General features: G+C 32.5%; 1 protein-coding gene across 1 annotated transcript; it reads right to left on the minus strand.

Moving 5' to 3' along the window:
• Window positions 1-657: 657 nt before the first annotated feature.
• On the minus strand, window positions 658-12,512 carry LOC116023440 (probable WRKY transcription factor 75). Its single transcript, XM_031264442.1, has 2 exons — window positions 12,187-12,512; window positions 658-679 (listed from the first exon to the last, which is right to left on the minus strand). The coding sequence occupies exons 1-2, from the start codon at window positions 12,510-12,512 to the stop codon at window positions 658-660; spliced, it is 348 nt and encodes a 115-aa protein (XP_031120302.1).
• Window positions 12,513-22,327: the final 9,815 nt, after the last annotated feature.

Genomic DNA, 22,327 nt, shown 5'->3' on the forward strand with positions numbered 1-22,327 from the left:
TTATTTAAAAGTTTGGTAGGAATTTATTTTGAATGGGATGATCTTCTATTAAATTAGAAGAACAGTTTTAACAAAAGTCCCTACACAGTGTACTGTTTATTAAAACTCTACTGCAAAGTCTAATGCTTGATAAAAGCCTGCTGCATGTAGAGTCTATTGCTTATTAAAAGTATGCTGCAAAATCTACTGCATGTTATGAACTGTAGTAGAGGTTTAAAAACAACAGAAAATAACTCATATATATATATATATATATGTATATATATATATATGTATATATATATATATATGCTCAAATGTGTTCGTATTTTCTCGTGCGGTATACACCACTATGTATACAAATATACACCACTCAATGTTATAAATGCACAACAATGAAAATGTACAAACACACCAAAAAACACACAATACACCCAAAATAATGCACCATAACTCCCTCTGCCCCTAATTGTGCATTTCCGAACACTATGTGGTGTATATTTACATACCTAGTGGTGTATTTTTTGGTAATGCGTACCTACTATATATATATAATTTTACAATTATATTCTAATAGTGAATTGATTTAAATATTCAAATTTAAATTAGGATTATTATCCTTTGAAACTTTATTGCGGTAACTTCCGTATAACTTCTCTTAATCATTAGTATTTTTGTCTATAAATACTGGGAGAAGAACCTGAAAACAAATACATATACTTTCACAGTATACATAAAATATCCTCATAGTCAAACAGTTCAAAATAGAATTTCTTAATAGAGCAACTTAAGAATTCTATTCATCTTGTTTTCAAAAAGAATTCTATTCATCTTCTTGTATATCATAAGTCTTATATATCTTGAACCTGATCGTTGCTTGTTTGAGATGAATTAAAATTTTATAGAAAAATGTTTACACGGCTTGAAAATCTCAATTCTCGTCCGTTTTCTCATACATCAATTTCACAACACTTTAATGTTATTGCAACTTTATTTCCTTGTTTTAAATGTTATACGAAATACATTGTTTCGCAAACAGCCTGGCATTTCCTTAATTGATGATGTTTTATGTTCTTTTCATTATTGTCCGCCTCCTTGGCATGCATCATATACTGTCTAGAGTCTATGATTGAATTACGAGTTGATTGATAGCACTATCCCGGCCATGGAATGACTCCTTCACATGCAATTCACGTGAATGCATGCGGATCAAGTATATACATACATATATACGGTAAGGATAGTATGTAGTAGTGCTACTGTATAATAGATGGGAGACAGACACATATACGCACGATGCATTATTCGAGTGCATTTGGAATATGTTGGTTGCTTTAATTTACTTTAATTTGATGTGAACCGAACAGGGAAAAGGTCCAACACTTTGCTGATATGGGGCCTTGGGATTAGATACTCCACTCCACCTGTATTCACAAGTCCTATTCACTTTTCTTGTTTGGACTTGGGATTTTTTTTATCCTTTGCTCATCATATATCAATCATTATTGTGTGGATCATGGTCCACATAGCTGTATAGCAGTTGTTATACTATGAACTGTGATGTGGACCCGATTCCATATTCACAATTTCATAACTCCATGTTCATAATTTCTTAACTCCATGCTCACAACTTCATAACTCTATGTTCACAATTTCATAATTCTATGTTCACAATTTCATAACTTTATGTTCAACAGTATAACACAATTTTTGGATCTATATAATATAATTGTGAATATAGAATTCAAAAATTGTGAATATTGAGTAATATAATTTTGTATATTGAGATCTAAAATCGTGAACACGAAGTTCTAAAATTGTGGATATAGAGATCGGAGTTCTAAAATTATAAACATAGACTCAGGTCCTCCTTGCAAGGTGGACCCGAGTTCATAGCATATAGATGATACTATCAAATAATATACTTTTAGTATATTAAAAATATATATTATAATTTTTTAGAAAAAATTGAGTAGTAAAAGTACATTATTTTGTATAATATAAATTCAATACACAAATTAAATAATGTATTTTTAATATATTAAAAATGTACGTTTTATTATAATCATGATCCACAGAATAATTTATCATCATAATTGCCCTCTCTCTCTCTTTTTACTCCAAATATAATGCTTTTGTTATACCGTGGCTAGCTTCATCCATGTAGTATTATCAAGTTCCGAGCTAGCAAATATAATTCAGATAGTAGCTATTAGCTAATATAGCGGATGAATTCCAGTTTTACTACTAATTAGAATCTGTGTTAATATATAATGTTTAATTTAGGTCAAAGATATATATTCCATTTTCGTCGTGAACTAATTTTGGTGATTTAATTAGTTAAAATGTGAATTTGTATCATATCATTTTGTATCAAAGCCACATTAGTGAACCTAGTATAATTGGTTCCACCATAGAGTACAAATCATCAACGACAACAGGCAATTTGCATGGGTACAATATGCACTTACAAAACGGCCAACTTGAGAGAGTAAGTAAAGATGGATGCATTAGCATATAGTTGTTTGAGGTGGGATACTGGACTTAACCCTACAAAATCCCTCGTCATAAATCAATGATCAAGAATATATACTAGATCGATCAGTTGGATATGTCATGTGATGATAGCTAGATGACGCGATACGAACAAGTTTTGCTAGCTAGCAAGAATAACTGTACTGTACTGTGTAATTTGATGTGTACGATATGATTTGAAGCTAAGCTACCTCTTCAATACATTCTCATCACCTAAAGTACGTTCTAGTGCCTTAAAAGGCTTACTACAGCATCTATACCGTCTATCACTGTTACTGTCCTTTAATCCTATTTAACCATATTATAGTTATGGAAAATTCTCGGACATCATTTTGGTAACTACACAAATGCATGCATTCATTTCCACCTATTGTCACCTAAAGTGGGTGTATATATATATATATATATATTTATTTAATTTCACCAAAGTCTCTTGTCTTTGATGACAATTGTAAATTTAGTCACAAATTATTGCTTTTGTCATTTAACATTCTATACTATTATTTTTTTTGACATTTTTAGTCTTTCTCATGACTTTTCCTATTTTTAGTAAGGACATTATTGTCCTTTCATATTTTTTCTTGGAAAAAGTGTCAAATAGACCACTGAACTTGTAGCTTTTGTGTAATTGGGCCATTGAACTTAAAAAGTGTGCAATTCAACCATCAAACAAGTAAAATTTGTGCAATTGGACCATTTTTACAAAAATTTTTAATTCAATTTGAGTTAAAAACATTTCAATATTGACTCCCAACTAGTATGATAGAAGAAAATGCCACTCTTAATACATATATGTTAGTAATACAATTGGATTTTACCAGAAATTTTTTGTAAAAATGGTCCAATTGCACAAATTTTGCTTGTTTGATGGTTAAATTGCACACTTTTTAATTACTTATAATTTTTTAGTTTGGAATAAATCATTGTAAGGTCAGAAAAGTCTTAAGGCTCTGATAAGATGAAAGAGAATTTTAAGACAGGATTGGAATAGTTTTTATAGGATCATCATATCAGCCAATGCGGAACAGAAAGAATACTTACGTATGCATGCAAATTATATATAGAGTATATATATAGGAGGAAGTACTCAAAAAAAAATATATATATATATAGGAGGAATATAATGATTTAAAAAGTACCCTCATCTGATCCGTAACAATAATGAAAAATGAGAGAAACAATATTATAATATATGAACAGAAAACCAACGTTTGAGAATCTAGAGCTAGTACGGATATGACATGATATGATCTGATTTCTACCTATATTCATCACTCATATACTATACGATGGATATGATATATTGTAGCTAGTGCAAGCTTAACTACACTTCTCTCATCCAATTCTTTTATTAAAGTTATAGACAGGACAGAAAATCCAAAGTTAATTTCACTTTGCAGCTTGAAGATTATGGACTGTTGTGTAGGATTATATTGGGAAGGATATATATATATACACACACTTGAGATGAGTAAATGCATATATATTATTCAATGTTTTCTAACAAGTAGTTACGGAGTGTACGTTTAGTTGCTATTAAAAATGGCAACATGAATAAGGTTTTTATACTGTGGACCATGTCCACAATGCAATATACAGAATTTGACTTTATACAAAGTATGTGCATTATGTTATAAATTTATGTGTCTTCATCTATCTATATAATTTGTAAATTATAAATTTCAATTCTTATGTGTATTATGTTAAGTGTTTATGTTTTTTCAGCTATATAATTTTGTGCATTATGAACATGAATTCTATACCTTATGAAGTTAAATTCTGTATATTGGACCAGGGTCCACGATATAACGATTGACTTATGCTAGCTCAGTTTACATGGGCTGCCCTAAGCACAGGTCACATGTGATAACTCTATTTTTATATCTTTTTCACTTCATGTTTTTAACCATTTTTTGTGTACAAAGTGTCTAATCTTGAGTGGGAATTGAGAATCGTTTGTGTGTTTTGTGTCCGTAGGTGCAATCGTTCACAACGAGCAGCAAATGAAGCATTTTAGAGCATATTAAACCAATTTTGGAAGCAAGGATCCCACTCAAAGAAAGATAAGAGAAGCGGAGCGCGAATCGGAGCAAAAATCATTCCAGGATGCACCTACACGGCCACCCAAACGGCCCGTGTAGGTGGCCGTGTGCCTTCGCTGCTCTGTTCAGATTCACAACACCTACACGGCACTACTACATGGACCATGGTCCACAGTAAAATTTGCTGCATGATTTTGTATACTGAGTAGTATAGTATCGGCTGTATCGCGCCACGGTCAATGTAATGTATACTAGGTCCAATCTTTATTGTGTGGACCATGGTCCACATAGCTGTGTGGACCATGTGAACCATACTATCAAATAATGCACATTGAGTATAAAAATAATGTACATTGTATTCAGGGGATGTACGTTATTTGTGTACTGAATGTACATTATTTTGTATAATGTACGCTCAATACAAAAATAATGTACATTTAGTACATTAAAAATGTACATTTTGTTATGGTCCACACATCACTGTGTGGACCATGGTCCACACAATAATTTGCCTACTAGGTCGGGTCGGGTCTATCTAGGCCCACATTACTTTTTATCTCTTCTATTTATTTTAATTTTTTTTATTATTACTTTTTATTTAAGCTTGTAACCTAAGAATATATTGGTTTGAATTTCTGTTACATACAAAGTAAATTTCAACACCTCTTTATAAATATTCTCACACTTATGCTAACTACAAGAATCTTTATGTATTAGTTTAAATTTATTCATTATAACTAATAAGTTTGTAATTTGTATTAATTTTAAATTTTAATTCTTATAAATGTATAAATAATGGGTAACACTTGTGTGAGACCGTTTCACGGGTCTCAATTAGGGCTGTTAACGAACCGAACATAAACGAATGGAGGTTGTTCATGTTCGTTTGTTAAAGGATTTTGGGGTGTTCGTTTGTTAAGATTTTTGAAAATCCTGTTTGTGTTCATTTGTTAAGCGTTCACGAACGTGTTTGTTAACGTTAACAAACACATTTGCGAATGTGTTCGCAAATGTTAACAAACACGTTCACAAACATGTTCATTTACGTTCATGAACACATTTGTGAACACTTAATAACCAAACACTTGCACATGTTCGTGAACACAATTTGTTCGTGAACAACAAATAATCTGCATTCACGAACAATTATATATATGTGTGTGTGTGTGTGTGTGTGTGTGTGTGTGTGTGTGTGTGTGTGTGTGTGTGTGTGTGTATTTCTAAACATGCGTTTGCGAACATTATTAAACGAACACTAAACGAGTTTGTTCGCGAGCACTACTAAACAAACACAAACGAGCTTGTTCATGAACACTACTAAACAAACACAAACGAGCTTGTTCACAAAGACTTAACAAACGAGCTTACCACTGTTTATACTCTGTTCGTTTATTAACCGAGCTCTAAATTTTATTTGTTAATGTTCGCTAACCTTAATAAACGAACATAAATGAACGGTTACCGAGCTCGAACACGAGTAGTTTGTCGAAAGTTCTGTTCGCTAACAGCCCTAGTCTCAATTCATGAGACGGGTCAGATCTTTAATTAATGGGCCAAATCTTTGACCGCATTAATCAAAGACCCGACCCATCTCACAGATTGAGACCCGTGAGACGTCTCACACAAGTTTATATATAGTTTAACAATTATACAAATATTTAATAAATTTAAATTTTTATAATTATAATTTATAAACATAAAATATTTTTAAAATTATTAATTTAAATATTTTAATAAATTAAAGAGGACCAGAATGCACCAAAATTTTTTAAAATGTGAGTGGGCTAACAAATAATGGCTCACATTAATGCCAAATACTGATTCTTGGGCCGGGTCAGCATGGCTCAACCCACGTGACATCGCTAGTTGCAATGAAGAAATTAAGAGAGAAAATTTGTAATTTAATGGAAGATGAATAATGTAATAATAAAGTAGAAATTTAAGTTTGGTTGTTTAGAAAAAGAGTTATAAGAAGATTACATTCTAATGCTAATTTACTATGTAAATTGAAACAAAATAAATAAATAGTATAAAGGCTAAAATCTCAAGAAATTACCATTTGTAGGGGAGAAAGTAGGATTATTATTAGGATGGGATAAGATAATTTGGTCCTTACAACTTAAAACTTTTTTTCCTACATACATACATATCATTGAATTTCAATTCTTAGAGATCGAGAGGTAAGCTTTGCATTCCCTCAAAGAAAAGGAATAACAATTCTGTCTAATTGTAAATTTTTTTTCACATTTTGAAATGAAAAAGGAATTCCAATTCCATTCTACCAAATTTGTTAGAATTTTTAACTAAAATGACTATTTTGAGTGGTTATTTTGTGGTACAAATATTTGTGAGGATCACTTCCGATTTGGATCGGGTCAAAGTGGATTCAGGTTCTTCATAATGAGACGAAGATATTGATATATTGTATGCTCAAAATTGATAATAGATGAATGAAAAATTGATTCTCAAAATCAACATATTTAAGAGAAGTTAAATCTGTATTGCTAAATTGTGTAGCAAATTCGGAGAATGCAATTGGAATTAGTACTAGAACTAGAACTATTCTAATTTAATTAGCACTAATTACAATGCTTAATTAACCACTTAAAGTGCCCTTTCAACTGCTTTGTGGCAGTGGCACCGTAGGTGCTAAATAGGCACCTGCGAGAGGTTCTTTGCACCTGCAAAAGGTGCTAAACAGCACCTGCCTAAGGTGCAATTTGTTGCAATTCTCTACTGTTTCGAAGGTTGAATTTCGGATGTTATGGATTTCTTGGTTATTAACATATTTTGAACAAGGGTTATTATGGTTGGTACGAATTAATTTGAAATTATTTTCGTAACTGTTAATATTATTTCGGTAAGAAGTATTATTGTTTCAAACGTTATAATTCAAATATTAATTGGATTATTTATGGGCCATGAATGTTAAAAAGTTTTGTATCCTAGTGTTTGGGCAGTGTGTTTTGATACCATTGGACCACAAGGTCCTTGGCTAGATGAAACTAACTTAGGAATTGATAGAAGCCAAAAAGAAACTTCAGATTTTCTCTTAGTTTTGTCCTATCCCTTTCCAAAACTCTGCCCATTTTCTCGTAAACTAGCTTGTGTTCGAAGCATTTGTTCTAGTTCGTCGAAGGTACTATTGTTTGAATGCTCAAACATAGTATCATTGATTCATTTTATCCTGGGAGACCGACATCACAATGCTCCTAGCACCTACGGGAGATGAGGAATCGGTTTTAAGGACAGAATGCATATTCGACTTGAATCCTTCGTTTGTTCATCTTCTTTGATTTCATGGTACGTGGGATTATGTTTTAAGCTTTAAATCCCGTTATATATATATATATATATATATATATATATATTATTTTGTGTAAATTCGACTGGTCATCCCAACAAAATTTTCTATTAATACTTGATTCACAAAAAGGTTAATCAATGACAAATCGGTGTAGTATCTTTGGCATCCATGCGGGGCATGCATGTTATCAAAATTTGAAGATCAAACTAAAACTTGTAGGTCGGGTTCTAAGAGTTGTAGTCCTTCTATACTTCTGTTTCTGCATTATATCTGCCTTGTATATTTGTATTCTATGTACGTTTATGCATATAATATACCAAAAGTGTATATATATTTTGCTTGTTAGTTTAATCATTTCCTAGTATTTTTTTTTTGAGTATTAGCTACTGACTATGTTACAATATAGTATCTATGCATAAATACTTTCTCAACTTATTGAAGTTACAATATAGTATCTATGCATAACTACTTTCTCAACTTATTGAAGCAAAAAAGTCAATACAGCCTTTTAGTGTTCATCAATTTAAATAACATACTCCTCATTTAATTAAAGGAGTTTGTCACAAACCTGCTATACAAGTATTTCATGATTCCTACTTTAAAACAAAGACCGTCCATTCATCAACAACATATATAGCTAGTTATTGTTTTACGTTTAAGGACCAATATAAAACAAAGACATACAATATATCAAGTTCTAAAGAATATATATATAATTGATGTTGCATACTTGCGTGTAACTATATATACAGTATAGAATACATACTAGTAATTTAAATTACTTGCTTGTGATCCTTTATCAGCTAAAATCACAAAGTAAATTTCTTCGATCCCAGAGTACACTTTCAAATAATGATTCTGGACTTTCTCTAAAATCAAAGAAATTATTTTAATCATATACACGCGTACATATAGAGAGATAGATAGATGCAGGTATAGCATACTGCATATATATATATATATATATATATATATATATATATATANTTTTTTTTTTTTTTTTTTTTTTAATACTATTGATCCCTATAGATGTTTGTCATGTTTGCAGTGGAATTCTTCATCTCAGGACTGTTACAGTAACTCAACAGCCTATTAGGAGAATCCTTATCCTCTCAAGAGGGTAAAATTCATAGACTATGACTATCAAAGCTTGAACTTAAGTCTTTATTTATAATTGTCATCCAAAAACTAATTAAGCTACCTATGTGGGCGATAATTGTCACGCTAAATAGATAATAATGCACGACTTATATACAAGTTGTATGTGACGGTAGCCGTCTTCTTCTTCTTCTTTTCTTTGTTAAAAAAAAGTTCACAATCATTATATGAGAATGTGGCAGGACTACATAAGGCCTGTTCTTGTTTATCGCAGCCATGTTTAGCATGTTTAAGTACCAATTTGTTTACATTGACATAACCTAATTCAACTCCAAATAGCCCTCAAAAGCTAGCGTTGAGACCAATCATTATTGCATGGACCAATTATGTGGACCATAATTAAAAAGTACATTTTTAATATACTAAAAGTACATTATTTTTGTACATAAAGTACATTATTTAAGTACTGAAAGTACATTATTTTATATATACTATCAAATAATGTACCTTCAGTAAAAAAAAATAATATACTTTTAGCATAATAAAAATGCACCTTATATTCATGGTCCACATAGATATGTGGACCATGGTCCACACAATAATTTGCCCGCTGCGACATGGAATGATTGAAAATTATACCATGGATTAGGTCCACTTTGCATTGTGATCTAGATCTAAAATAATAATGATTATGTTTACAATTAACAAATTATGTGCATGTAAATAAATAGAAGGCGCATACACATAATATATTAATATAATATAATTGTCATTTAGGTGGATCTTGGTTCATGGTACAACAGTTGAGAAATACCATCAATCATTGTACTATGGTCCAAGCTCTACCTTACCATGTGAATCACTGACATAAGATACGTTTTTAAAATACTAAATGCTAACGTTTTTTTTAATACAATTAGTGCTCATTTTTTGAAGGTACATTATTTGTGTATTAAATGTTCATTATTTAGTATACTACCAAATAATGAACTTTCAATACACATATAATATACCTTCAGTATATTAAAAATAAATATTTATTTATAATTCATATTGCATTGTGGACATGGTTGCAGTAGGCGCTAGGCGCTAGTCGGGCGGTAGACTAGCGCCTAGCGCCTAGGCGGTACCTGGGCGGTTCTAGGCGGCGACCTATAAAAACAAAAAATTAATTCATGTGTGTGGGTGTATGTTATATTATATATATATATATATATTACTTCTCTTACTTATATAAATAAATAAATTTAAATACATATAAATATAATAATGAAATTAACAAGGCTGACTCGCTCGAGTTAACCCGGCTAATTCTACCGAGTTGGGCGAGTTAACTCGACCAAATTCGGCCTAGTCAGCCGCTAACTCGGCCCAGTCGGTCGAGTTAGGCGCTAGGCGGACGCCTAGGGAGCAATTCGCCTCAGTCTAGGAGCGCCTAGCGCCTAGGCGGGGATTTTTGCAACAGTGATTATATTGTGGATGATATAGTCTAGAGTATAATTTGCAAATGACCATGGCCTAGGCTGCTCGGGAGGAGGTTAAACAACCCAACCAGCTGAATTTGGCAAATTTTACTGTGGACCATGGTTCAAAACAGTATCGTTTCTTTTAATCAAAAAAAAAAAAAAAAGACGACACCCGTTCTGTACAACTAATTTTGTTTGTATGTCGTATTCAGTTTTATTTTATATATACTATACAACTAAAGTATCATGTTGATTCAACTACAATTTCAATTCATTTGAGATTAATTTAAGCACTTAATTAATATGTGGGACATGTTATTAAGTTTCATTTTATACACATTGTCGTTTTATCACAAAATCACTAAAGCATAATTCTAATTCAACTATGGTTTCATTGAACAATATATAGTCAAATATATGAAACTTATTATTCAGTTTCATTTTATATATATACACTATAGTTTCATTACAACACAACTGAAGCATCATTTTGATATAACTACAATTTCATTTAACTATATACATTCAATATGTGACACTTGTTATTCAGTTTTATTTTATACATACTATTGTTTCATTACAACACAACAATAGTATCATTTCAATTCAATTACAATTTCATTTTGGATACACTACAGTTTAATTATAGCACAATCAAAGTATCATTCTAATTCAACTATAATTTTATTGACAATATATACTCAATATATAAGACATGTTATTCTATTTCATTTTAAATATACTATAATTTCATTTTATTCTGAACATATTATATTATAAATAAAGGATTAATTATGCATAACAGCCGTCATTTCTTTACTTAAAAAATTGACGTTTTTAGACCATGGTCATCCACACAATTATGGTTATGATCCACTGTATAACAATTGGCTAAATTTGGAAGCGACCTTAGCATGCTATAAGCTCTCCAAAGCAAAGGTATGCCCGAGAGAAAAATCTACAAATTCCGATAAAAAACAACACTATTTTCGATCGCCGAGAAACATTGTTGTTAGAAATTTGCTGGATCGACCAAAACAATTTTAGTGGTTGCTCGCAATTTCTAGTCTGAGGTGATCAGAAAAAAAGAAATTTAACGATTGTAGGTCACAAAAATTTCTGACCATGGCAAAGTTGCTTCTGCGGCTACGTAGTTCTAGCAGAATCCAAATAGGATTGTGGAGTTCCTTTCATTCCATAAATGAGTAAAAATATACTATATAGAAGTCCATAAACGAGTTCTACCAATAAATATAACTTATGGATATATTAGAAATAAGATTCGGGCCGAATTGACACGAAGAGGAGAACAAGAGCGATCCAAGTCAAGCTCGCAACGATCTTAACCTCGACCTTGAGCGTCTAGTGAACCAAGGCCGACCTTGGCCTCAGCCTCGGCCGGCCTTAGGCACCCATCACAACCAAGGCCAGCATTGGCCTGGGCTAAGTGACGCGGTCAAACTACAACCACCCACCCTATTTGCGTGGGATAGTTACTGGGTCATCCTTAGTATATATTCTCAATTGTTTGTCTTGCTTAGACATCACAATCTCTTGTAATCTCATTACATAGTTGATTAATATAATATTTTTATCTTTTCACTCAATATTTTGTCTTTATTATTGATTTGATTAATTCAGGTCTCAGAGATTAATTTATTCATCAATAATATTTTTATTAATTATATGATCTGAGACTAAAAAACAAGAATTAAACAAAAACAATGGAAGCTAAGGTAAGGTAGAGGTAGAAACTAACCTTGGGAATTTGTTGTTCTTGACAGCTTTTTGACCATACTTTCTCCACCGATATCCATCGTCCAGAATATCAACTTGGCTTCTTGTTTGAAACGCAAATCTAGGCATCCGTGCCTTTTTCTCCCCCTTCTTCTTACTCACCACTCCTTCGCTACTTTCCTTCTGGGATAATAATAATGATATTTCTTCATCAACTCCTACGTTGTTGTCACTATTATTATCTTTCGCTTCTTTTGGTATCGGGTAACCGACAACCTTCTTGGCGTCCTCCGATGAAGCTGCTAACGGCGGCGTAAAACCGAGGAACAGCGCCGTTTGATTCTTCATTATTACTTAGTTTCTTGATTGCTCCACGGATTGAATCATGAGTATTAGAGTATATATAATAAATGAAATATGTATGACTTTTGATCATGGCATTTGAAAAAACGGGTTTTATTCTACAGAAACGTACAAGGGCGGCCGGCTTGGTGGCTAAGAATTATCCATAATACTAGAAACCTGTATTAGAGCAAGCAAATTAGATTTTTTTCTTCTTTTTTTTTTTTTTTTTGAGTGCTCCTGACTTTATTTTATTGTAGTATTTGTTATCTATACTTTCTCAATCTGTTAAAATACAAATAGTCAATACCGTTCCACTGAGGCTTAATTTCATAACTTTTTAATTGAGAGAGTCACTACATTCACTTGACCACAAGGTTATTATTAACACATTAGAATAGTTTTATCACAAAAGTTTAGGAGTTAAATAGGAGAGAGAGAATGAAAAAAATAAAAATAAAAAAGAAAAAGAGATCGCTAGACACGCCCAGCATGGCAGCATGGCGCCTACACTACATGCCATGCTAGGCGCGCGGGCGGGACCCATAAAGAACCAACACTTACAAGAAAAAAAAAACTCCCCCAAAACTCATCTTCCCATTTGTTTAAAATACCCTTTTTGATTTTTTTTCTCTACAAAAAAACCAAAACTCATAATGGGTCGCTCTTACAATTCAACACAGGATCAGGCATACTTATGTTTAAGAAATTATTATGACTTTTATTCACGCGACTATTACGATATTGCTATATTTAGATCTTAATTTTTAATTTGATTAAATTAAACTTTACAAGCCAAAGATTTTGTGGCCAAGCTGCATAACTGTGGCTCTTCTAAATAGAATGTCACAAGTTTGAACCCCGCTTAGTAGGGGTAACTTCACGATTTAACTGATATTCGTAGGGGTAACTTCACGATTTTACTGATATTCGTATAGTCACATACATTTAGTGGTTTGTTACATTTCTTTTTATCAAAATAATGTTAACTTTTGAAACAATCTACTAATTTTATAACATTTTCTTCATCTTGACAAAATCTTTTCATAATCAAAACAATAAATGAAAATTTGACCAGATTCTTTTTTATTAAAAAAAAAGTATAGTATTTGCTATGTTATGTCATTTACTTTTTTATTATACCATTTATGAATTTTCTCAGAAAAAGTTAAAATATTAAAATTACTAGATTGTTTCCTAAATTAATGTTACGAACTTGGATTGAAATTGTAACAGATCAAAAGATTGAACAAAATACGGCAATATTAATAAAGTCATAAAATTAAATGTTACGGAGTAGTTGTCTAATTAAAATGTGACAATAAATATATCAATATCAATATCACAATACAATCAGAACGTGATTCTGACTAATCCGCAAAAATAAATAAAATTATGACTTGACTACTAGTTACTCTATATATAATTTTTGTTTTAGTTGTAAGCACTTGAACTTAACAATGTAATGTGAATGTGTGTGTGTAGGGGGATTAGGGGGTTTAGGTGAAAACATGCTCTCATGTAGAAATTAAAAACTGATATGATCCATTCATTTAAGTAAATTAATGGTTGAGATTGCTGAAAAATAAGTTGAAAATGAACGAGATCAATTTTACAAATAACTTAAAAGTCATATAAAAATTATAAAATTAATCTCAATTTTTTTAATTAAAATTGTTAACCATTAATAAATCTGACTGTGAAATCCGTTATTACTTTTTACAATAGGATCATATTCATATTTAAAACGTTATACGGATGGATGGGTCTAGATTAATGAATGGAGAAATTGGTGGAAAAAGAAAAGTTACCGGCGGCTTAATTGATTTAGGGGCTGCGTTATGATATGATGTTCAATTGGTATCCAGTGTTGGGCTAGCTTGTTAATTACTTTTTGGACTAATAATAGTATAATGAAATATAATGACCATCATCCGTGCAATCATGATTCGCCATTTGGATGCTTCTTCTTGCCTAAAGCAGCCTTCAACATTTTAAATTTTAAACTATCAAAAAAGTATATATAAAAAAATTGATATTTAAGGACAAATTGGATTCCTCGAAGAGAAGGTGTCAAGTCCTGATAATAGAGTTCTCGCAAAATTCATAATTTGGATTGATTTGTCTTCACTTTTCATGAAAGGTCGGTGTAGTCTTTTGAGTTTTTCTTTTAATGGTGTGCGCACAAGAATCACTTCATTTCGACATTCCTAAGCTGATATATGGTTCAAATACCAAACTGTGGTCAATATGAGCAAAAATTGTAACTTCTTGCTCTTTTGTTCTACTTTTACCTTAGTTTGCTCAAGTGATCAAGACCATTGAAGACAACACTTTTTGACTCTCTTGGAAGTATTTTGTCCATGCATCTCTTTAGCTTCATGTTGGCTCCCAATCTCTTTTGTCTACTTTTCTTCCTTTCCATGCTCTTTTTGGCTCCAAATTGCTCCGTTTTGGTCAACTTTTGCTTCCTTTTGCTTTTTCCTCTCTCAATTGTGCATTTGAGTGAAACTGAGCATAAAATATATCTTTTAGCTTAGAAACCCAATAAAACAAAATGTGCACAAAAGGGGTTAAGAATGGGATAAATATAGTACAAATTAAAAGTCATCAGTTCTTATTGTTCTTGACAATATTGTTGATGAACAACTGATTTCGGACAATGTCCAATCTCCTTCACAGCTAGAGTCATTAGTTTGGAGATCTCAATGTGAACGTCACTTACGAGCTCGTTTGCAAGATTATGTTTTGGGTCATGATAATGACCTGTGTGATGAAGAGATTGTTCAATTTGCTCTTTTTGCAGATTGTAACCCAATATTCTTTGTAAAGGTTGCTACAGAAACCCATTAGTTTAAGGAGATGGATGGGGAGATTCATACCATTGAAAAGAATGGTACCTGAGAGTTAATAGAATTGCCTCACAGAAAGAAACCAATTGGAGTAAAGTGGGTCTACAAAATAAAATACAAGTCAAATGGTTACAAACAGAAACCAAGTATTGATTATTTTGAAGTTTTTACTCCACTAAGTAGACTTGATACAGTTCGAATGGTGGTTATTTCTCTCGTTGTTCAAAATAATTGGAAATTGCATCAAATGAATATCAAGTCTACTTTTTAAATAGTTTTTCTGAAGAAGAAATTAAATATATGTTAAGTAACCTCCAGGGTTTGTGAAGAAAGGGGAAGAAAATAAGGTTTACAGATTGAGAAAAACTTTATATTTATGGATTAAAGAATGCGCCTAAGGCATGGTATGATTACATTGGCTCGTATTTTGTTGAAAGTGGTTTTATGAGATTCCATCATGAGCATACTAAATATGTCAAATGCACATATTCTGGAGATATTGTTGCAATATGTCTATATGTTGATGGTTTGATTTTTACTGGAAACAACTTGAAACTAATCTCATAATTCCGAGAGACACTCATTAAGAGATTTGAAATGACTGATATGAGACTTTTGTGTTATTTTCTTGGTCTTGAAGCTACTCAGATAGATGGTGGAATCTTTATATCACAAAAGAAATATGTTGTTGATATTTTGAAAAAGTTCAATATGAAAAACTTCAAACTAGTTTCAACTCTTGTAGCTGAAAAGTTGAAGGTGTCCAAATATAAGTGTGGTAAGATTGTGAATGTTATAGCTTATAAAGGCTTAATTGGGAGTTTGAGGTATCTGACCTGGTGGCTACAAGCTAAGTCCATATATTTTTTTGGAGTTAGAATACTTAGCAGATTCATGGAGGAACCAAAAGAATCACATTAGGCTGCAGTAAAGCGAATTCTAAAATATGTCAAAGGTATGAGTATAATAACGAATTTTTTTTACTCTACTAATGATGTTGTGGCTATAGATTGGGTTGGAGATGTTGATACTAGAAGAAGCACATCATGATATGCCTTTTTATCTTGAATCTGCTATATTTTCTTGGTCTTCAAAGAAGCAGCAGATTGCAACACTTTCAACCACAGAAGTAAAATAAATTACAGTAGCAAATTGTGTTACTCAAGTAATACGGCTGTGGAGAATTTTGGAGGGTTACTCAAGTAATACGGCTGTGGAGAATTTTGGAGTTATTACAACAAAAGTAGGAAGCATCTACAAATATTTTATGTGTCAACAAGTTTGTAATTTCATTATCCAAAATTCGAGAATTGGTCGTAGGAAAACAAATCAACATTGAAGCCCTAGTCCACCCGCTCGCTCCAAGAGGAATCGTTGCTTGTAGGAATCGAACCCAAATTCTTCCAAAACTCTTCCCCACAAAGAGAGCTCACTTGCTACTTGAGCTACCCCATTGGGTTGTATATATATATATATGTGTGTGTGTGTGTGTGTGTGTGTGCGTGTGTGTGTGTGTGTGTGTGTATATATACACACACACACACACACACACACACATATACACACACACACACACACACACACACACACACACACACACATATATATATATATATATATATATTGATGTGTAGCAAAAATGAGTGATGGTGAGTATACGGGTGTGAAATGTCGTTCCGCTGAAGATTGGGGGTTATGGCACGCAATATGCAATCACAAAACTAGGCACTAACACAAGGAAATCAACAAGAAGCTAAGCCAACGACAACAAGGTAGAACAAACACATATAAACAATAGATAAAGACAAAATAAAGAAATATGACTCAAGTTGGGGCATTACCATCTAGATGCTTTAACACTTAAGTTTGGGATAAGAACATTAACCCTATGTTCTTGAGGCAAGCACAAAGTAATCCAAGTTTCCACAAGGATTAGAACAAAGGTTGCCCCATTTCCATGGTGTATCAACCTAAGTTCTTGAAGAACAAAAGCTATTTAAGCCCCAAATCTACCCCTATTTCCATAGAAGAGAAAATGGGTTTGAAATGGGTGCGTGGTAGAATCTTGAAATCCAAGCTTCAAATCCAAGATTACAAGCTCCAAAAGTGTTAAAATACATAGGTCTAAGCCTAATCTAACCTAAAAATATGAAAGGAAGTGAATAGGAGTGTTTAGGGTTCAACCATGGGTCAAAACAGGAGTTCAAAATGCTCAAAACGAGCTTAAATAGTGAGTAGAGCAGGTGGCATCCGGCCTAGCATCCGGTCGGATGCTAGGTCGGATGCCTCCTCTCTAGAAACTGACTTTTTCACTGTAATTCCGCCTAAAACCTCCGGCCTAGCATCCGGCCGGATGCCTCCTCTCCAGAAATTGCATTTCCGAACTCTGTGCAGCTGCTTTGACTTCTAGGCTGTTTTTCACCTTTTTTCCGTTCAGAATTACGAAATTTGTATTTCTGGAAAAGTTGTATCTCTTGAAGTCTTCTTTCCAATGGTTCAAAGATCATCTAATTTGGACATTCCTAGGCTGAGATATGATCCAATTATTAAGATGTCGACGTGCAGAAATTTCAACACCTTGACCTTTTGTTTCTCTTTTGTTTTAGTTTGCCCAAATGACCAATACCATTGAAAATACAAACTCTTAGGCTCCCTTGGAAGTGTTGCACTCATCTCCATAGTTTGTCATTGGCTCTCATTGACTCCAAATGCATTCAAAATGCATGAAAATCCTTGTTTTTGCTTCCAATGCTCTCCAACTCATACTCCTTGCAAAATAACACAAATATGGACTAATTCTCATGAAATTTGGAATGATCTAAAAGCAAAATAACTTAGTGATAGGAGGAAAAATATAGACAAATAAGCACTTATCATACATATATATATATATATATATATATATATATATATATATATATATGTATATATGTATATACATATATATATATATATATATATATATATATATATATATATATATGTATATATGTATATACATATATATGTATATATGCAGTGGCGGATACAGCATGGGAGCAGTGGGGGCAGCTACCCACTCACTCCTACCCCCACCTCATATATAGACCTTGTATATATATGTGTATATATAATACATGTTTTAGATATAAGTATATGATAATATATATATATATTTGATTATCTAGCTAGCTAAGTTGGTTGATGCGCGTTCTTACCCGTTGAATGGCGAGGGTTTGATTTTTGGTTAAAGCGAGCTTGTAGGCTTTCATTCTTGTTGATAGCTTTTTTAATTTATATATAATGAGATGTGAAATTTATAATGTGTTTTTTATCTGAATTATTTTATCAAATTAATTATGTTCTATATATTGTTATGAATATTTTTATAAAGTTTTGATGTATTTTATTTTTCGCATATATCTAACAATATTTATGACTATATTCTTTAAGTATTTGTTTTTTTTAAACTATCTCTTTTATGTTATTTTATCAAATTAATTATATTTCATATATTGTTATGAGTATTTTTATAATGTTTTGATGTGTTTTATTTTTCGCATATATCTAACAATATTTATGACTATATTCCTTAACAGGGCGTTTGGTTGGAGGGAAGGAATTAGGTGGGAAAGGAATTGCAATTCCATGTGAAAAGAATAATGTGGGAGTTTAAATTCCAGTGTTTGGTTGGAGGGAATAAAATTACTAAGTATTTCAATTCCAATGTTTGGTATACATGGGAATTGAAAGGGAATAAGTAGTATAGAGTCTAAAATGCCCATTGTTATTGTTGTTGTTGTTGTTATTATTATTATTATTATTATTATTATTATTATTATTATTATTAAATGACAAGTACACAAAAAATATGACATATTAAATTCAAATACCACTCATCTACCGTATCTCTTGAACTAGATATATTGTAATTAATTTTCATGCAAATACTTCATCAAATGTATGTTAAGCTTCATAAGTTCAACATACATCAAAATTAATCCGGGAACCAAGATGTACATAATGTGCTTTTCAAAGTTTAGGCAACTCAAAATTTGCTTTCAAAATTTCTGCATATAGAGAGTTACACAACTCACGCCATTCCATCACTATTTTGAACAATTCTGCATATATATTTTGAGCAGATCGGGGCACAAACAGACAATTTTGCTTTTCAAAATTTAGATAAATACGTTATATACACATATCAAATTTAAATATTTAAGAGTTATGAGAAAACAAGATAATAATGGTATTAACTAAAAGAGAATGTTAGACATCAATTTTAGGTTAAAAAAGAGAAGGGTAATTTTGTCTCAGGAATATCTTTTTTATTCCTAAAATCCATGGAATTGAAATCCCAAGGGGGGGGGGGCATGGGATTCTAATTCCATGAAAATGAGGGAATTGCAATTCCCTCCAATCAAACGAAGGAATTTAGTTACCTTCGTAATTAGGTGGGGATTAAGTGGGAATGGAATTTAAATTCCCTCCAACCAAACACCCTGTAAGTGTTTCATTTTTTAAACTACCTCTTTTATGTTTTGCCTCTACTGGAAAAATTTCCTGGCTCTGCCACTATATATATATATAAAAGGTGATGTCCCAATGAGAATCACTTCTTCTGTGAGAACCTGCGAATTTGTACATAAATGAACACAATCTCAAATTTTCAGTGCACAATGCACACAATCTACACCTGATATAGTTTGTGTGCATTTATGTAGACGTTTTTATGCGTTTATATATAATATATATATACAGACACACAGGGGCGCGCTCTAATGAGAACGAGTGTCAAGAGAGAAATAAGAATGATCCACAGCCGTCCACGTGTCCAGATCAATGAATCAGATGTAATTTTAAAAAAATGACGCGGTGGCATTTTCGTAAATAACTCGAACTTTGGTGTAAGTAAATGTGTTATAAGTGCAAGTAGTTAGTGCACATTTGCAAGTAAAATCAGTTACAAGTGCACCTATTTTCACTTACAAGTGCAAGTAATTTACCTGGTTAACATTCGTGCACCTAGGTGCAACTAATTATAACGTTAGATGCAACTAGTTATATCATTAAGTGCATTTAGTATTGATGCTCAGTGTACATTTTATTTCCACCTGTAATACATTTTACATACATTTGTGCACCTATTTTCACTTACGAATGCAAGTAATTTACCTTGTTAACATTCATGCACCTAATTGCACCTAGTTATAACCTTAGATGCAACTACATCTGAACACGTGGCGCGCTGCGATTCGTTCTCAGTTTTCTCCTGGGCGCACCGTTCCTATTTGAACACAATCCTATATATATAATCTCCCCTGCTCCTATTACCTTAGAGCTTTGCAGAACTTTGATTCCTTAATATTTTCATCATGCTTATGAGCTAATATAATATAATTGTGATAAATCTTCTTTCATTTAGACCTTACATCTTCAATTTTTTTCAACCAATCTTATCTCCTACGCTCTTCCCCTCCCATTGAATGTATGAAGTACATCAGTTCTGAAATTCATAGTTATTGTGAACTGGATACTTTGTTGCAGAAAATATATTTGCTCCCAGTTGCATAATTTAGATTTCCTCAAAAACAATTTGTCAGACAAAACATTTTTCACTACTTCAAAAGTTATGGTGATATACTTATGTAACATTTAGCGCAATATGCTGGACTCGACCCTCTAAACCAAGAACATGTGCGACATGGGCAAATTATATCGTGGACCGCGGTCCACAATGCATTGTGGACCGCGCATCAAAACGACGTCATTACATTTCACTTCAGTTACATTTCAACACAACTTCAGTTACATTTCAATACAACTGCAGTTACATTTCAACACAACTACAGTTACATTTTGATATAACTACAATTTCATTCGATAATATAAAAACACAAATGTGAAACTGTTATTCAGTAGCAGTTCATATACACTGCAGTTACATTTCAACACAACTACAGTAACATTTCGATATAACTACAGTTTCATTCGATAATATAAAACACAAATGTGAAATTGTTATTCAGTATCAGTTCATATGCACTGCAGTTACATTTCAACACAACTACAGTTACATTTCGATATAACTACAGTTTCATTCGATAATATCAAAACAAATGTAAGGCAGTATCTTTTGAGATGAACTGTAGTGTCAATTACGGGTTTCGTTTCTCACTTACTGAAACGACGTCGTTTTGGGACCACGGTCCACAATGCATTGTTGACCGCGGTCCACGATATAAGAACTGTGCGACATGCTCTTATAATATCAATTGTTAGATTATGTTCTTATCCCTAAGCTGAAAACATTTTAGGAAAGTGTCAAATTGGCCCCCTAAGTCATTCGGATAGTGCAATTAGGTTCCCTAAGTTATAAAAAAAAAAAAAAAAAAAAAACTCCATTAAGATCCCCTAAACCTGTAAAATAGTGCAATTGAGTCCAAAAAAACTTATATAGCAGGTTAGGTCTTCCACATTTCGACACGTGTCACTTTAATTTTTTTAAAATTTTATTTATTTATTTATTAAATTATTAAAAAAAAAAAATTACAGCCACTAGCTGTTCGACGAAGATAGCCAGTGGCTGCCTCGTTAACGGATAGTCGTGGATGTCCAGCGATGACAGCCACAACTGTCAAAATTGAGGTCCAGATATGGACCTCAAAGGCATGGAACGAGGGCGGCGGCCATCGTTCTAGGCTATGGACGACCATGGCTGTCTGGGGATGGCCTTGGACAACCATGGCCGTCCATGGTCGTTTGGAACGAGGGCGGCGATCATGGCCGCCAACCCCGTTCCATGCCTTTGAGGTCCAAATCTGGACCTCATTTTTAACCGTGGCTATCTGACTCGTTAACAAGGCAGCCACTGGCTATCTTCGCCAAACAGCCAGTGGCTGTAATGTTTTTTTTTTTTTTTTAATAATTTAATAAATAAATAAAAAGTTAAAAAAAATTTAAGTGACACGTGTCGAAATGTGGAAA

This window comes from Ipomoea triloba, chromosome 6 (assembly GCF_003576645.1).
Source record: "Ipomoea triloba cultivar NCNSP0323 chromosome 6, ASM357664v1".
Classification (NCBI taxonomy): Eukaryota; Viridiplantae; Streptophyta; class Magnoliopsida; order Solanales; family Convolvulaceae; genus Ipomoea; species Ipomoea triloba.

Excerpts from the sequence above, each read along its gene's own strand:
- LOC116023440 (XM_031264442.1), bottom strand. The coding sequence starts at position 12,512 with ATGAAGAATCAAACGGCGCTGTTCCTCGGTTTTACGCCGCCGTTAGCA. Across the intron at positions 680-12,186 it reads AAGAACAACAAATTCCCAAG|GTTCTTCTCCCAGTATTTAT; the intron begins GTTAGTTTCTAC and ends ATTTGTTTTCAG.